The 16609-nt window shown below is 37.7% G+C and overlaps 2 protein-coding genes and 1 pseudogene across 2 annotated transcripts; 2 read left to right on the top strand and 1 right to left on the bottom strand.

The window, feature by feature from the left end:
• Positions 1 to 1518: 1518 nt before the first annotated feature.
• Positions 1519 to 4661, top strand: LOC114761261 (uncharacterized). The gene is made up of 3 exons (XM_028950593.1): positions 1519 to 1927; positions 2773 to 2870; positions 4234 to 4661. Exons 1-3 carry the CDS (start codon positions 1693 to 1695, stop codon positions 4306 to 4308), a joined length of 408 nt encoding a protein of 135 aa, XP_028806426.1. The 5' UTR covers positions 1519 to 1692; the 3' UTR covers positions 4309 to 4661.
• A 3948-nt stretch (positions 4662 to 8609) lies between these two features.
• Positions 8610 to 10435, top strand: LOC114761235 (heat stress transcription factor B-2b-like). The gene is made up of 2 exons (XM_028950567.1): positions 8610 to 9303; positions 9393 to 10435. The coding sequence occupies exons 1-2, from the start codon at positions 9055 to 9057 to the stop codon at positions 10104 to 10106; spliced, it is 963 nt and encodes a 320-aa protein (XP_028806400.1). The 5' UTR covers positions 8610 to 9054; the 3' UTR covers positions 10107 to 10435.
• A 2293-nt stretch (positions 10436 to 12728) lies between these two features.
• Positions 12729 to 16548, bottom strand: LOC114761226 (leucine-rich repeat receptor protein kinase EMS1-like; annotated as a pseudogene).
• Between the last annotated feature and the right edge of the window lie 61 nt (positions 16549 to 16609).

Here is a 16609-nt window from a genome sequence, read left to right as displayed (position 1 = left end):
TTCAAAATCTTGCTCTCTCTACTCTCTATCACTTTCTCTGCTTCTAGCCGCCTTCTCTCCCTACCATTAATTGAAAATGTGTTTGAGATAAATTTTGAGATTCTTGATCCTCTGGAGGCTAATGTGGACTATTTTCTGGTGTTTTTCTTGCCTGAACAACCTGAGTTGTTTTTTGGCCAACTGGGTTACCTTAAGCACAATAGCTTTTGAAAAAAAGAAAAAAGAAGAAAAATTGTTATCAAGGAAGGGAACTTTGGGTAATAGCATTTGTTTTATATTGATAAAATATCTTTAATTAATATTTTCAATTTTTAATCACAGTATCCACGTATTACAGGGTCTCCTTCTCACTACTAGATGCGCAACTGGGCATCCTTCTTTCTTCTCACACAGACAAAATTCCCATTGCAAAAGCTTAGAACCGGTTCAGAACTTCTCTTCCTTCCCATCTTCTTTCCCTTTCTTTCTTTTTTAACCATTGGATTAATATTTTAACAGTTCAGATTTAAATCCTTTTAAAATTATTATTAAAATATTAAATTATAAAAATAAATAAATAATAAATTACAAACTATATTGAAATTTAATCTTAATTGTTTGCAAATATACTAAATATTTTAAAGTTTTTTTATAAATAGTTTATAAAAAATTAAAATCTAAACTATGGAAATATGCTAATCTAATAATAATAAAAAAAAGACAAAAGAAAAAAAGAATATGTTCCAAACCGCTCACGACGCTTAGCTGGATGCCTGGATTTTTTTTTACCAGCGATGCCCGGATCTATTCATTGCTCAGATTTCAACATTATATGAGCTGTTTGTTTAACCACAATTTACAAATTATTTTTTTAATGATTTTTTAAAAATATTGATGATCCAAATCCAACCCTTTGGTAGCCGACTCTAGAGATGGGAAGGGAGGTGGGAGGCTAATAGTGGGGTTCATTTCCTGTTTGCCCAAAAAGGAATAAATAAAAAAGAATGATTCTCACATGGCAACCGCCACAAAATAAATATCTAACCGCAGGGCGGGTCCCACATGCTTTACCAAAAAAAAAAAGAAACCCCTCAATAACACCAAAGTCGCTGACTCACTCTTCCCCAAAAGCCAAAGATATTTTTCAGTCCAAAAAAAAAAAGCCAAAGATATTTTCACCCCCTTCTCTCTCATTCCACGGCTACCATCTTGCCCCTGGGCCCCACGCTCATCCCCTTCCTGTTCATCTCCATGCATTTCGAATTTAATGCTCCTCTCTTACTTTAATTAAATGCTCTTTTATATTAGTAAGATGATTTGGCTCATAACCCCGCTGGTGCCTGTTCTTTAATTCTTTAATTTTAAAAAAAAAAAGAATTTCCCTTTTCTGTTTCATTTAAAATTTATTATTTATTCCCATATTCTTCCACGTCTACCTGAAAGAAAATATCTAAAGCCTTCCACGGTTTAAAACTCCAAGCATGAACCCTGGTCAAAAACAATTACTCGATTATATTTTTATGTGTCTGGATAAAATATCTATCAATCAATCACTTATGCGAAAATATCTTCGGGTTCCAGATCAACGAGTTAAAACCGTCATTTAGGATCAACTTACGAGTCGTACCTCGTTTCCCGTTCCCGTTCTCGTTCTCTCGCCCGCTCTACAGATTCAGTCGCTTTGACCGCTGATCTCCGTTTTCGTCCTCATCGATGATGCAGTCCCAGGAGGGGCAAGTACCGACGGCGGCGGCTGAAACCGCCTCGTTTTGGACGGACGAGAAGCACTTGCAGTTTCTCAACTCTTTAGAAGCCTCTTTCGTCACCGCAATGCTCGGAAACAGCTCTAGCTCAATCCACTGCCTCCGCCGTCACCTGGTCGACGTCTCCGAGTCCACGTCGGATCTGAATCCCCACCGCACCGCCTCCGTCAACTATACGGTTTCAGGTAATCATCTTCGTGCTTCCCTCTCCTTTCTTGTTCTTTCTTTCTCTCCGTCCCTTCCGAACGGAGATGTTTGAGGCAGCGTTTGGTTCCGCATTCTAAGAAATTTGAACTATCCCGGGAGCGGAGGGAGTGGTTGTTTCTGATGCACCGGGTGCTTCATAGCTGGTCGGTGGCGGGGAAAGCGTTGGATGGTTTTTGACTTGACGCAACTCCCCAACCAAACAGAACTTTACCATCCTCATTTCTTCTTAATTTTAAATTAAAATAAATAATAATCTAGACACAGCTTTCGTAATTATATATAGTACATGTTAATTTAATATATTTTAAACAATTAAAATATATATATATGTGTACATATATATATATATATATATTTACTCTATATATCGAGTCACATTATTTTTTAATCGCGCGCACCCCTAAGTCTTCCCCTGGGAAGTGCTACCCACAGCTCAGCGCAGGATCAATAATTCCGTCTATACATTGAGTCATATTATTTATATTATTTGTGTTGAATTTATAAACATCAGAATATGAAGATACAGTTACTGTAGTTATTTGTTTGAATTTTTTTTGTTTAAAAAAAAACTAATAGGCGTAGTGACAAAAAGAAGCTATTGAAAAAATCTTAATATAAATGACCAACAAATTAAAGCTCTCAAATTGATATCCAAATTACAAGATTATTTGTACGTGCGTGATCAGCCTATCGAATGCCTCTGATCCTTGATCAAAATCAAAAGTGGGCTGAGTTTTTTTTTTTTTAATTTTTGTTTTCTCTTAAAAATCTTTTGTGTTAGTATGATATTGTTGGTAGAAAATTGAGGGTGCAAAGTTGGCAGGATTGACGGGTACTAACGGAGGAAGGAGAAGGAGAGGGAGAAGAAGTATGAGAAGAAGATCATCATCTCAAGCCTGCAATTCATCATTCCAGGATCAGGTACGTACCTACTCGGAGCCCTCTCTATATGTATCTCCCCAACATCAAAACATTATAGTTTTTGCCCTACATATATTAATCTCAATAATTAATATGACCAACGAGATGACGTAAAGATTAATTAATATGTGTGTGTGATATAGTCTCACACAGTGAAGTTTGGGAGGATGAGATTAGTGTTGCGTGTGGATGTTGAATGAGTAGTTACGAATATGGATATTTTGGTGGGCAGGATATAATGGACTTGTTGGACGCCAAGTGAAATTGAGTCATGTGATGTATATAATGTAGACGCTCTTGGGCATTTGTCACTTCTAACCCATGATTCATTGAGTCGTTTGTTCTTTTACTTCTTTTGTGTGTCCCCAGCTAATGACCTGTGTGTGTACTGCCTACCAAGGAAAATGAATTAATGATATTCCGAAATATGTTTATATTATACTACCTCTGGTCCTAATTATAAGACCCAGTTGACTAATTTGAGGAGATTAAGAAAGTAAGTTGAGTTAGTTATTTGTCTTAAATAGGTGTTGTCTTTCTTAAAATATTATTGTTAATCAAGTGTATTGACTAAAACTATCATTGTTAGAAGGGTTACTTTGAAAAAAATGTGTAAATATGAGAGATAAAATAAATTGGGGTCTTATATTTAGGACCAAAATAAAAGTCAAACAGGGTCTTATATTAAGGACCGGAGGTAGTATTTATAAACCAAATAAGACATTATATGTGAAGAAGTTAATTAACAAATTGGTCTGGAATAGTATCCTCCCCACCTTAATATCGCTATGAAGATTATTTATTGCGTGTGTTCACTAATATTCTTTAATTTGGGTTGGTATTCCTTGCATGTATTGACATGATATATCCATACATACATACTTACATATTCCCATTGGTATAGATATTTGTCATAAAATTTGTGGTCCCAACACCATGAACAGTGAAAACTTTTCGCATGTGCTGTGTGTGCGATTGTGTAAGCTTATCGCCAGAAACAGATCAGTAGGTGGATCGCAGATAATTTTCAAATCACTCATATATGCACGCTGACTTCTCTAATAAATTGCTACCAAAATATTTCATAGAAAGAAATCAAGGAAAATTTTCGATTTCATTAGTTTTGTCTTGTACTTTTATTTAATATATATACCTTCTTGGGGAAAAAAATTTACAAAATCAAAATCAAAATTTTTTTGTCTGTCTGACAAATAAATGCATATATCCTGCGTGTGAGTATATGAACGGAGAGTAAGAGGAGATGGAGAAGTTGGTGGGCTTTAGAAAATAGAAAGATAAAAATCAGAGGCACGGAGGGAGAAGCAATGGGAACGGGTGATTTACATGTGTGCGTACCTTGCAGGTGGTCCCACAGATTGAAATTGGACAACAACATGATATTACCGATGATTCAGACCAAGCAAGTACTGTCGACTAGGTTGGTTGCTGCATGACAGCACCCTGCAACAATCCTTCTCTCTTTTCTTCTCTTTTTTTTTTTCGTTTTTATTTTTTTTTACAGCATTATCTTTTTGCTAGAGTTTGCTCACAATGTTAGGTCCTTTTGGGGTACTATGAATAGTATGAACCCTAGTTCTAACATGATGGTGTTTATTGAATTCCGCACGGACACTTTGGATCCGCACTCTAATCTCAACAAAGCAGAATTTAGAAACCGAGACGGATGTGTACGTCCACTGTCTAATAATTAGTCATTGAAAATATTTTTGTAAGATGCCCTCTAAAGTTTTGGTTGTGAATGGAACGCAAGTAATTGCTTTGCCAAAGGAATTTACTATGCACATGCAGAGAAATTTTTTTGAGGCTTATTTTGCTAATGGAGGGCATTTTCCTTGACGCCCTCTTCCTGATTTCTGACCCACGAGTCCTTACGCCTGGGGTCGAAATTTTTCTAGCTCATGTAATCACACGCGCGCGCACGTATCCATGTATGGATCGCGCATTTTTTTTTTGGTGATTTGGAGTATTCTTAAGTTATTTTAAATTTCAAACTAGGTTCTATTAAATCGCAAGCATTAAAGTTAAAATTCTTCTAATCAGTACGGTTCTTGGCTTTTAAACTTATGTTATTCTCTTGATAAAAATGAAAGCTCTTATCATTTTAATTAATATATTGTTGGTATAAACATAGTATTTTATATCTTCCTTTGTTTTTCAAGTGTAACTATCTACAACTGTTATCATATTCGCCAACCCACATTTGGTACTCGTTGAATTTTAAATATAAAACACATTTTGTGATGTAAATTATATTAATAAATCTTATGTTTAGGATTGAAGGGAGTATATAATATTAACATTAATGATGATTATGCCTTAAAAGTTATGTGACTAAATTAACATACTTATTTTATACTATAAAATAGATTTTATATTTAGGACCGGAGGGAGTATATAATATTAATATTAATGATAATTATGCCTTAAAAGTTACGTGACTAAATTAACATACTTATCAACCAAGGTTCAACGCGGCTGTGTTTGTTTGCCACAATATATATATATATAGAGAGAGAGAGAAACACATTTAAATGATGAGCACTCTAAGCTCATTAGATCTGGACTGTTTATATCTGATTTGAACAATCCAGATTTAAAATATTTAATTAATTATTTTTTAAAAAACTAATTTTTAAAAGAATGATAGTTAAGAGACCATTAGTATTTTAGATTCTATATATATTAAAATAATTATTTTGAATAAATAAAAAATCAAATCCGAACCATCAAAATGAGATATTTGATATTTGATATATTAACAAATTAAAAAAATTAAATGTAAGAAGCCAAAGAAACATTGAATCGGAAATATTTGATATTTAGTGCGACCCATTGAAAAGGAATAAGGAGAGAAAGTGAGATGAAGAAGTTGTTTTGTTTTTTTAGGAACGACAACAAAATTCAACAGCAACAAATACAGGAGAAAATAAACGGTCTGTGTGTGTATGGCGCTTGTGAAATCTGGTTTCCTTGTTGTTCAAATTTAAAAGGGACATATGAATTGTGGAGAAAGAGGTCGCTTTCGAGTGTTTGGATGATTATGAGAAATGAAAAATGGGAAGAGGGTTCCAGAATTGGATCAGCAGATTAGGGGATTGGCATAAATTGGCGGCCTCCAAAAAACCTCACACCCCAACAGGGGACCAACTCAGTAGTTTGCTTGTCATCGGCTTCTGCTTCACCCTATGCCCAAATGGTTGAAATCCCTTTATCTTCAAAATAATAGAGTCCAAGCCAAGTTCATATGCAATCCAGAAATTTTAAACTTTCAAGGTAATACAAAGTAATCCCGAGAACACCCGAATACTCCTGGCCTAGTGGTGACTGGCTAGGCCACAAGTGAGGCGAGTCTCTGCTCTTTGAGGGCGGGGGTTCGAATCCTCACTTGTTAAAAAGGGTACCGAAGAGGGCTTTACTTGTCGCCCGGCCCGAATCCGGACTAGTCAATCGCTCGGGTACAACTGGCCCAAAGAGGCTGGGGCCCAGAAAAGACGCGGTTGGATACCGGATGGTTTATAAAAAAAAAAAAGTAATCCCGAGAACACTTTCAAGTATTAAGCGTTACAGTCTGTACATTAATAATCCAAATGGATATTATGAAGACACCACAGATCTCAAATTCTGAATAGGCGGACTGGCACACGGCACGTATGGAAACCAGAGATGTTGAGGCTCCAAGCAATTACAAATGCTGTATCCATCAGATTGAACCATCCATATATTCCTTTATTTACAATTCTATCCTTTCCCATCTCTCTCCACTAGGGGTGGAAACAGGCCTGGCCTGTGGTGAGGCCTGTTGGCCTGAGCCTGGCCTGCGGCCTGTGAAAGGCCTTTTAATCGGCCTGAGCCTGGCCTGTAATCAGGCCTGGCCTGGCCTGTGGCCTGTTAAGAGGCCTGTTTTTTTAATAAATTTTAAACACACATAAATCAATTCAAAATTATAATAATTCAACCTAATTGATCTAAAATACAAACAAAAAATATGAAATTATCAAATTAACACAATTTGTAAAACATGTCTCCTTAGGTCCAAAAAAAAATCTAATATGAAAAATTATTAGAAAACATAATTTCATTTTGATATAAAAATATCACTTCATCCTATCTCTAGTATAAAAATTAGTTGATGACTAGATCTAGTTTAAAATATGAAACATCCTTAATCCCTTTTATATTTTAAATTTATCATTTATTCAGACTAATTTACTAACAAAATGATATTTGATCTTGTTGTTACACGTGGTTGTTTTTTTTTTAAAAAATATTACAGTTATTATAATTTATTTATTTATTTATTCAAATTAATTAAGTAACTATTATAATAAGAATTAGATTGAGCATACATATACACGGTCTAAAACATAATAGGTCAATTCTCTCTCTCTCTCTCTATATATATATATATTCTATAAGCATGGATCAAATAAATGAATGATGCTTTTTTTTTAAATGCACTTATGTTTTCTTTCTCTGTTTAAATATGTGTCATTATACATATATCAATTATTTTTATTATAGAGAATAGAAATGAAATGTCGCATGCAATAGGCTCTAGATAACACGTTTATGTGGATGGAGTTTTCTCAATTAACCAATTAGAATAACAAAATCCCTCCTATCAATTTATAATTTTAACATAAAAAAAAAAAGATAACAGGCCCAGGCCGCCTGACAGGCCTCACAGGCTTACTGTCAGGCCTGAGCCTGGCCTGATAAAGCAAACAGGCCTTTTTACAGGCCTGAGCCTGGTCTAATATCTAAATAGGCCAGGCCAGGCCAGGCCATTTACAGGCCAGGCCACAGGCCCCTGACAGGCCGCCTGGCCTATTTCCACCCTTACTCTCCACTCTCCTAATGGGAGAATCAGAACACCATCTCACTTGTTTACACCCTTTTTAGGGCATTACATGGGCACAACAAAGACCAATCCCCCGAGTGCTAGTCCCTTTCCATGTGGAGATTTTTTTCCCTCTAAAGTTTGAATAAAATCTCACTCTTTTACAAAAGCGTATCTTGACCCTGATAACTCTCAGAACCCAAATCATCTAGGCTTTGTTTCACCAAAAAGAAATCTCACTTTTTTATCTCCCAAATAGTGAACTAGTTTCTTTGCATGCAAAGAGCCGTGTTGGAAGGTACCAAACGATAAATCCCTGCATTTTTCTAAATAATCTGACTAATTACATATGTTAAAAAGAGTTTTCATTAATAAAGGAAATTTTCAATATGAATAATTAAGTGGTCGTTTTAGGAAAAATCAATAGATATGTATATATATAATAAATAATAATCTTCCCAATTATTTTTTTTAGTCTCCGTAAATTGGTTATTTATATCTCATAATTAGATGGGGCATAATAGCATATGATAACACCAGCAAAGGTGGTCTAGCCTCACAAGAACACGGTTGAAATTCTACTGCACCGCTGATGCAAAAGCTTTACTGATAAATAGCGCATACGAGGATATTATTTATTATAAAATGCTGAAATTACACTCAATAAAAATTCTTGGTTAAAATTTTTTGATAAATTAGTTAAAAAAATTTTATAATTAGTTAGAAATCCTATATAAAAAAAATTAATACTTACAAAACATATTATTATATTATGTTATACCGAAATTCTTATAATAAAAATAAGAGGAGAAACAAATAATAAATATAAGTGTAGAGATTAGCTAGTTATTATTAAAATAAGAGCAGAATAAAAGCAACTATTCAGGGAAAGATAGGCGCCACCATTTCTTCCATGGTCATGACATGTATGATACATGTGTTGACATTATCATGCTAATTCACATGAGAGCATGGAAACGAAAACAAACAAATAAACGGAAGTTTCTCGATTAAAAGACGTAACGTAGTACCTTCTAGCGTTTTCCTTTCCTTTTCCTTCCTCCTTTCTCTCTCTTCCCCCCTTTTCCCCTCTTTCATTCCATTTTCTCTCTCCTTCATAAATTCTCACGAGAACCTTCTAGAAATACTCTCATCGTTCCTCCATCCCTTCCCTCCTTCCACTTTCTCCCTCCTCTCTCTTCCTGGCTCACCTTCCAGCGATGCCTATCATGAACCCTCCCAAAAGCACCACTTTCAGGTAAATTTTTACGAGTTAACCTCATCTCAAGGTTGTATTTTTCGGGCTTTTCTGGCTTGTCTTATATGGCTCCGCCGCCGGTGGATCACAACGGCGAGTCCACGGCCGGTGACACCCAGAGATCTATCCCAACGCCGTTCCTTTCCAAAACGTATCAGCTCGTCGACGATCACATCATAGACGATGTGATTTCCTGGAACCAAGACGGATCTACTTTCATCGTTTGGAACCCTACCGAATTCGCCAGAGATTTGCTTCCTAAATATTTTAAGCACAACAACTTCTCCAGCTTTGTTCGCCAACTCAACACCTATGTAATTATCATATATCGTCTTAGTCTTCTTCTTTTCCAATCCGTCGAATCTTTCATTTGATTCTATTTTTATTATCTGTATATATGCAGGGATTCAGAAAGGTTGTGCCTGATCGGTGGGAATTCTCGAACGAGTGTTTCCGCAGAGGCGAGAAACGACTTCTGTGCGAAATACAACGACGGAAGATTTCAACGCCTTCGACGCCGACAACGACGTCCCCGGCAGCGAAGGCCGGAGCCACTGCGACTGTGGCGGTGCCGGGGCCGGTGTCGTTGACTTCTATACCGACGGCGATGCCGATCATCTCGCCATCAACCTCAGACGAGGAGCAGGTGATTTCGTCGAGTTCGCCGTCCTCGAAAGCTCCGGCCGAGCTCATAGACGAGAACGACAGGCTGCGAAAAGAGAACGTGCAGCTGTCGAAGGAATTAGCGGACATGAGATCTCTCTGTAACAATATTTTCTCTCTATTATCTAACTACGCCAACAACCAAATCGATGGCGCTCTGCAAGGAAAAGACACCGTGAAACCGTTGGATTTAATGCCATCGAAACGGAACTCCGGGGAGGAGGAGCCGCCATCGGTGGAAGAGTTAAATCCGAAGCTGTTTGGGGTGGCGATTGGTGCGAAGAGAGCGAGGGAAGCGAGCGGGGGAGCGGAGGAGGAGGACACACTGCTAAGCTTGCATCAGCCGGGGCCAGCGGAGGTGAAATCTGAGCCGTTGGATTGTCAGAACCATCGAGAGAACCAGGAGACGCCGTGGTTCAATCATTGCGACAGAGCAAATAGTGTGTGTAATTAGCACACACCAGTGAGGGAATACGGTTAGATTAGAATAGGAACGGCGCAGAGAATCCGAGTCCCCACAAACGGAGACGCACGTACGAGCCAAGGGTCACGTGCGCGGGGACCGATTCCGAGAAGCTTCTCAGAGGCGCATTCACAAGAGTCTGCTTCTTTGAAAGAAAATTAGAAAACGATACCCTCTCTCTCTCTCTCTTCTTTCTGTAGTTAACTATTTTGTTTTTTCTATTTTTGCATTGAATTGAACTTTTTATGTAGATCCATATTTTTATTTAAATTCGTCGCCCCAAGTAAGTGAAATACATGTGCGATGTGCCCTTTTTATTTCATGTCTCTTGCTTCATTGACTAGTCACGTTGAAGACGAACATTTTGGTTGAGTGATGTGTTCATTAAATGAGCAGCCAGATAGTGGTCACGCATCTAACATCCCATGGATAGGAAATGGTAGGTGATCATGGCGAGGACAGGTAGCGGTTTGAGAACCTTGCAATAATTATCATTGGAATTTTTCGTTTAACAAGTCAATGATAATAATATGAGGTTATTTGAGATCGTGTTCAAAATTGTTTATAGATATATTTTATGTAGGCTGAGATAAAATTTTTTTACATACTTATTTTATGTTCTCAATTAAATAGTTACTTATAAATTATTTGAAATCTTTTAATCGTATAAAGAGTGATGTATTAATCGTATAACTCTAATTATTTAATTTTGTGAAGGTAGAAGAGAATGAGATTTGAATGTTGGCTCACCTGTCAATAGCAGCAAGAAGCTTCCGTGTTTATTGTTTCCATCTCTTTTTTTTTTTGTAAAACTGAAAATAAAAGAAGGGGGTAGATAGAGTTGGATATGATATGGATGAAGGAGGGGCTTAGTTGGCTTTCGCTTTCAAAGGGTGAACAGGGGAAATAGAAGAAGAGGGTCTGCGGGTACTTTCCTTTTCTTTGATTTGGGAGGAGCAGCCAAACGCAGCAGGATTTATTATTAATTAAACAATTAGTATTAGGGGTTGCGTAAAGAGGGCGGAAGTAGGCTCCAGAGTTCAATGATTGACCCTCCACCACCCCCGTAAAAAGTCAAACTTCCTGGCCTTCCTTGATTACGCTTTCTTATTCCAAAAGGGCGTTTAGAAATGAGAAACTTCATTATAAAATGTCGCTTTCGCTTTACATTACTTTATTCAAAACCACTTTTTGTTTTTTGAGGTGTTTTATTCAAAATCACTTTTTTTTTTTTGAAGTACAAGAGAGCGGGTTCAAACCCCCACACACACCCAACACACACATTCAAAACCACTTTAAATGAGTGTTTTTATACTTCACGGGACCAAGTTACTATTAGTACTATTTAAGGAGAACTTCTATAAAATCTCAAATAATAAATGTAATCATTAAAAAATCTCAGTAACAACAACATAGTATGTAATAACAAATTTCATAATAATAAATAACAACTACTTAGTTATTATTCAAATTTATTGATAATTATTTTCTTTTCATGGACCTCATTATAATTTTTGCAAATATTTTATTTGTTCTTAATAGAAGTAACTTTATTATATTTATTATATTATCTTCGGTCTTAAATATAAGCTCTCATTTGTTAATTTATGGTCATATGGATTATTTTTTAGGCATGTATATATTAAATGAAAATACAAATATTAAAATTTAAAAGAGTTGATAATATTTATTCTTTTTTTTATTTTGTTAGAATGTACTTAAAAATGCCTTATAAATAAAGAAAAAGTGTAACTATTCGGCTAGAAAATAGCAAAGAGCAAGGATACTGAAATTACGCCGTGGAAGAATGGATCAATTAAAGGATGTAATTTTGGTCAATTATCTTAAATATCAAAACCATAGGAACAAGCTGTTGATCACTTCTCTGCGTACGCCAAGCTTTCTTCAATGTACTTATCTGACAATTTAGGAAAGTTTACTCACAAGAATTCTCTTAATTGCTTTGCATGTAAACAAGAGAATTAAACCTTGAAAAGGTTTCATCAATATTCAATATAAAATATTACTCCCCCCTTTCTAAATATAAGACCCTTATATGTAGGACCGGAGGAGTATTTATTATTTATAAATTATAAATAATTCAACCGACTGTTACCGATATAACATGGCCCAAAACCACACTTGACCTACAATTGGTGGCTCGGCCCAACAAACCACAGTTTCGGCCCAGACAGACAGGCATTTTTTTAATGCCCGAACGTGGTTGATTCTAAAGTTTTAACGCTTTTCGTAAGGGAAAAAAAAAATGATCCTTTTGGGGCTTGTTACTTAACACCTAATGTCTGGTTAAAAAAAAAAAAAGCTGATGAGAAATGAATTCTCACTGCCTACTTTTTTCATGACTATTTGCCTACTTGTCATGGTTGTTGTTGGATGAAGTTTAGAGCGATAAAATTTAATAGTAGTATTTTATAAAACTATCAATGAAATATTATATTATAGTAAATAGATGGGTAAATGTAAACTCATTAAAGTTTTATTTATAAGTTATGGGCACATATAGTTTACTCACAAGATATATTCTCATCTTTTGATCCTTGTATATTGTAAATCGTTTCATAAGACATTATGGGCACATATAGTTCTTCAAGATTGCTTCTCATCATGTAAGAAACATTTCGGAGGAATCAGTCAACATGATGAAAAGATTTTGATGTAAATTAACTACACATGCGATTACAATAATACTCAGCTATTTGTTAGATCAGTTCACATATTATTTCCTATCTGAATAACCATACTACCACCCCTGTTGACTTGGATATTCTAAACTACTCTCCTTTGATACCCTTCAAAAGCTTGAACACCTGAAGCATGGTGGGCCTGTTTGCAGGATTGTCAGAGAGGCACACACAAGCAATCTGCAGCATCCGAAGCATCATCTGCTTCGAATCGGCATCCAGAACCTTTGGATCAAGAACATCAGCAGCCTGTCCCTTCTTGATCTTCAGAAAAACCCACCCCACCAGATTCCCACCTTCAATGTCTTTGAAATCAGGCCCTGTTGGTTCTTTTCCAGTCACCAGCTCAAGCATAATGACCCCAAAACTGTAGACATCTCCTCTTGTTGTGGACCTACCACTCTGTCCATACTCAGGTGGAATATACCCAAATGTTCCAGCAATGTCAGTGGTGATGTGTGACTCACAGGCACTGATAAGCCTAGCAAGTCCAAAGTCTGCAACTTTAGGCTCAAAATCTTCATTAAGCAATATGTTGCTAGCTTTAATGTCTCTGTGAATGATGTGGGGGATGAACCCGTGATGAAGGAAAGCTAACCCTCTGGCTGCACCAGTTGCAATTTTGTACCTTTTTTTCCAGTCAAGCACTTCAAGGGCTCCGCCAGTCCTGTTTCTCAACCAAAGATCTAAGCTTCCATTCACCATGTATTCATAAACAAGGAGTTTCTCTTCACCCAAGGAGCAATAGCCAAGAAGTGGAACAAGATTCTGATGCTTCACCTTGCCTAAAGTTTCCATTTCAGCCATAAACTCACGATGGCCCTGCGTTTTAGCTTCGCTCAGCTTCTTTACTGCAACTGTTTTGCCATTGGGTAGAGTAGCCTTGTATACAGTCCCAAAACCTCCATCTCCAATTATGTTAGTCTTGCTGAAGTTACCAGTAGCTTCAAGGATATCCTCCAAAGTTAGTTTCAGAAGAGGCTGCTCAAACATTGCAACATTTATACTCAGAGGTTCCTTCGATCTGCTACTGCTCAAGAAATAAAGATTTTGATCCACGTAGTTGTTTAGCTTGTGTTCCTCAAGGTCTTCTGGATCATTTTGCCTCCTAACAATCCATCTATGTAGAACAAATGCAACGCTCAGAGTCATCAGTGTGATTGTAATGGCAATCCCAGCAAGTTGCCAGGCATTAGACAATGAAAATCTACCAATGCCTTTGATTGGGCAATTGACGCCCAAAATCCGCCCACAGAGATTTTTGTTTCCTGAAATTCTAACTCTTGATAGGTTCTGGCAAATACCGCTTCTGGGTATAGGCCCTTCCAATCTGTTTCGAGACAAATCAAGGTAGTCCAGATTACCTAGGCTGCAAATTTTCTCAGGAATCTTTCCATATAACCTGTTCCCAGAAACATCGAGGTACTCCAGCTGCACCAGATTCCCAAGTTCCGATGGAATCTCTGCCATGAACATATTTCCATGAACATCCAAATTTGTCAAGAAAGAAAGGTTTCCCAAATAACTTGGCAAATCCCCAGTGAAGCAATTAACGCTCAAATTCATTGTCTCAATCCTCCATGTCATGGTATTAGAGAAGAGCACCCCTATTTGGCCAGAAAGCTTGTTCTGCTGCACATAAAGACCAACAAGGCTTTGAAGGCCCGATAGAGAGGATGGAAGCTGGCCACTAAGCTCATTAGAGCTCAAATCTAAGTGAGTCAGCTCTTTCATGTTCCCGCAGCTAATTGGAATCGGACCGGACAACTTATTTCCTGTTAAATTCAGCTTCACCAAACTGTCCATTTTCCCAAGACTTTCAGGAATGGTTCCATTAAGTTGATTATGTCCCAGATATAGTCCTTGTAGCTTGAGGGAATCTCCAAGTTCTGGTGGAATGGAACCTGACAAGAAGTTACCAGACAAATCTAGGGTTGTAAGATTTGTCAGGCGAGAGAGCGAGCTTGGGATACTCCCAGAAAGCATGTTGTTGCTGAGCAAAAGATCCACAATGACCATACAGCTCCCCAGTTCATCAGGTATAATCCCAGACAGTTTGTTATGGGACAGATCAAATACTCCAAGGTGTTGAACAAAGCTCAAATCAGGGATGGCAACTCTGCTAAAATATGAAGATCGTCTTGCAGGAATAGACCCAGAAAGATTATTATGGGACAGAACCAGACATTGTAATTGGCTCAGTTCACTAGTTTATCTGGAATGGATCCATTCAGTCGGTTATTTCCAAGGTCTAAGGTTTGTCAATGAAATGCAATCTCCTAGCTCTAACGGAATATTCCCTTCAAGAACATTTCCATTCAAATTAAGAACAGACAGACCAGTAAGATTTCCAATTTCCTTGGGTATAGTACCCGTCAGTTGATTGTTATTAAGGACAAGCCTCTCTAGAAGAACTGCGTTCCCAATCTCCCCAGGAAGAGAGCCCTGCAGAAGGTTATTTGCTGCAGAAAACTCCATTAGAGTTGATGAATTCCACAGACTTGAAGGTATGCTTCCACTGAAATTGTTTGAGTCAAGATCAAGCACCATCAAAGGAAGCTCTGAAAGGTACTGAGGGATAGAACAGTGATCTGATTTTCATCAGTTGTAATTGGATAAGGTTCTTACACCTAACAATGCTTTCTCAATTGTGCCCGTAAGGAAGTTATCATCAAAGTCAATCTCCGAAAGTGAAGCAGCATTACATAGCTCCTGAGGTATGGCACCTGTCAGCAAGTTGCTTCTCAAACTGAGGTGCTCCAATGAAGAGCAATTCCCAAGCTCAGGAGGAATTTTACCAGAAAATCTATTCTGCGAAAGCAAAACAGTACTAATCTGATTCCACTTTCCAAGCCAAGCAGGCAAGAGTCCATGAAGCTGATCCTTTCAGCTATGAATGACACCATGGGAAGCTCGGAAAGCTCCTCTGGCAAGGACCAGAAAGCGAGTTGAAAGAAAGCATCACAGAACTCAAGTTTCTACAACTTCCAAGCTCAGACGGTATGGAGCCAGTAAGCTGAGCGAAAGAAAGGTCGAGCAATTCAAATTCTGAAGCTTCCCAATAAACTTCGGTATCGAACACCTCAAGGGGTTGTAAGAAAGGTCAAGATTAGACAATGACTTCAGTTCGACATTTCTTCAGGCAGTGGACCTTCTATAGAACTAGAAGGCGCATAAAGCACTTGAAGCCGCGAAAGCTCCCCAAACTCAGGAGGCAATCTACCCGTAAATTTATTAGAGGCAATGTAAAGAGCAGTGATATTCCTCAAGTTACGGATTGCTGGTGGTAGAGAACCAGAAAAAGAATTGTTTGAAACGTCAACGGAAATCAAAGACGACAGAGTTCCCGTGAAAAGAGTGTCAAGGGTAGAGAACCTGAAAGAAGATTGTTGCTGAGATCAAGGAACTGAAGGGCTCAGGTTTCCGATGCTTTCTGGAACGGTTCCGGTGAGGTCATTACCAGAAAGGTCGAGGACACGGAGCTGCGACAGGGACCCCAGCTCCGGCGGGATTTTTCCGGTAAATGAGTTGGAGCTGAGTGCGAGAGTTGTAAGCTGAGTCAAACTGCTGAGCTCGTCCGGAATTTCCCCAGAAAACTGATTATAACTAAGATTGAGCTCCCTCAGGTTTCTCAGATTAGCTATCGTGGAGGAATACCGCCAGAGAGTGCGTTGGAGAATAAGTTAAGGACGGTAAGGCCGGTGAGGGGAAGAGGGACGAAGAGAGTGGGCCTTCGAGGTGAAGAGTCGGAAGAGAAAGTAGGTAACTCGGTCGAGCTCACAAGCAACGCCA

Source organism: Neltuma alba, unplaced genomic scaffold (assembly GCF_004799145.2).
Source record: "Neltuma alba isolate B1F8T4 unplaced genomic scaffold, ASM479914v2 tig00001670_pilon, whole genome shotgun sequence".
In the NCBI taxonomy this organism is placed as follows: Eukaryota; Viridiplantae; Streptophyta; class Magnoliopsida; order Fabales; family Fabaceae; genus Neltuma; species Neltuma alba.
This window is presented reverse-complemented; position numbering and strand designations above follow the sequence as displayed.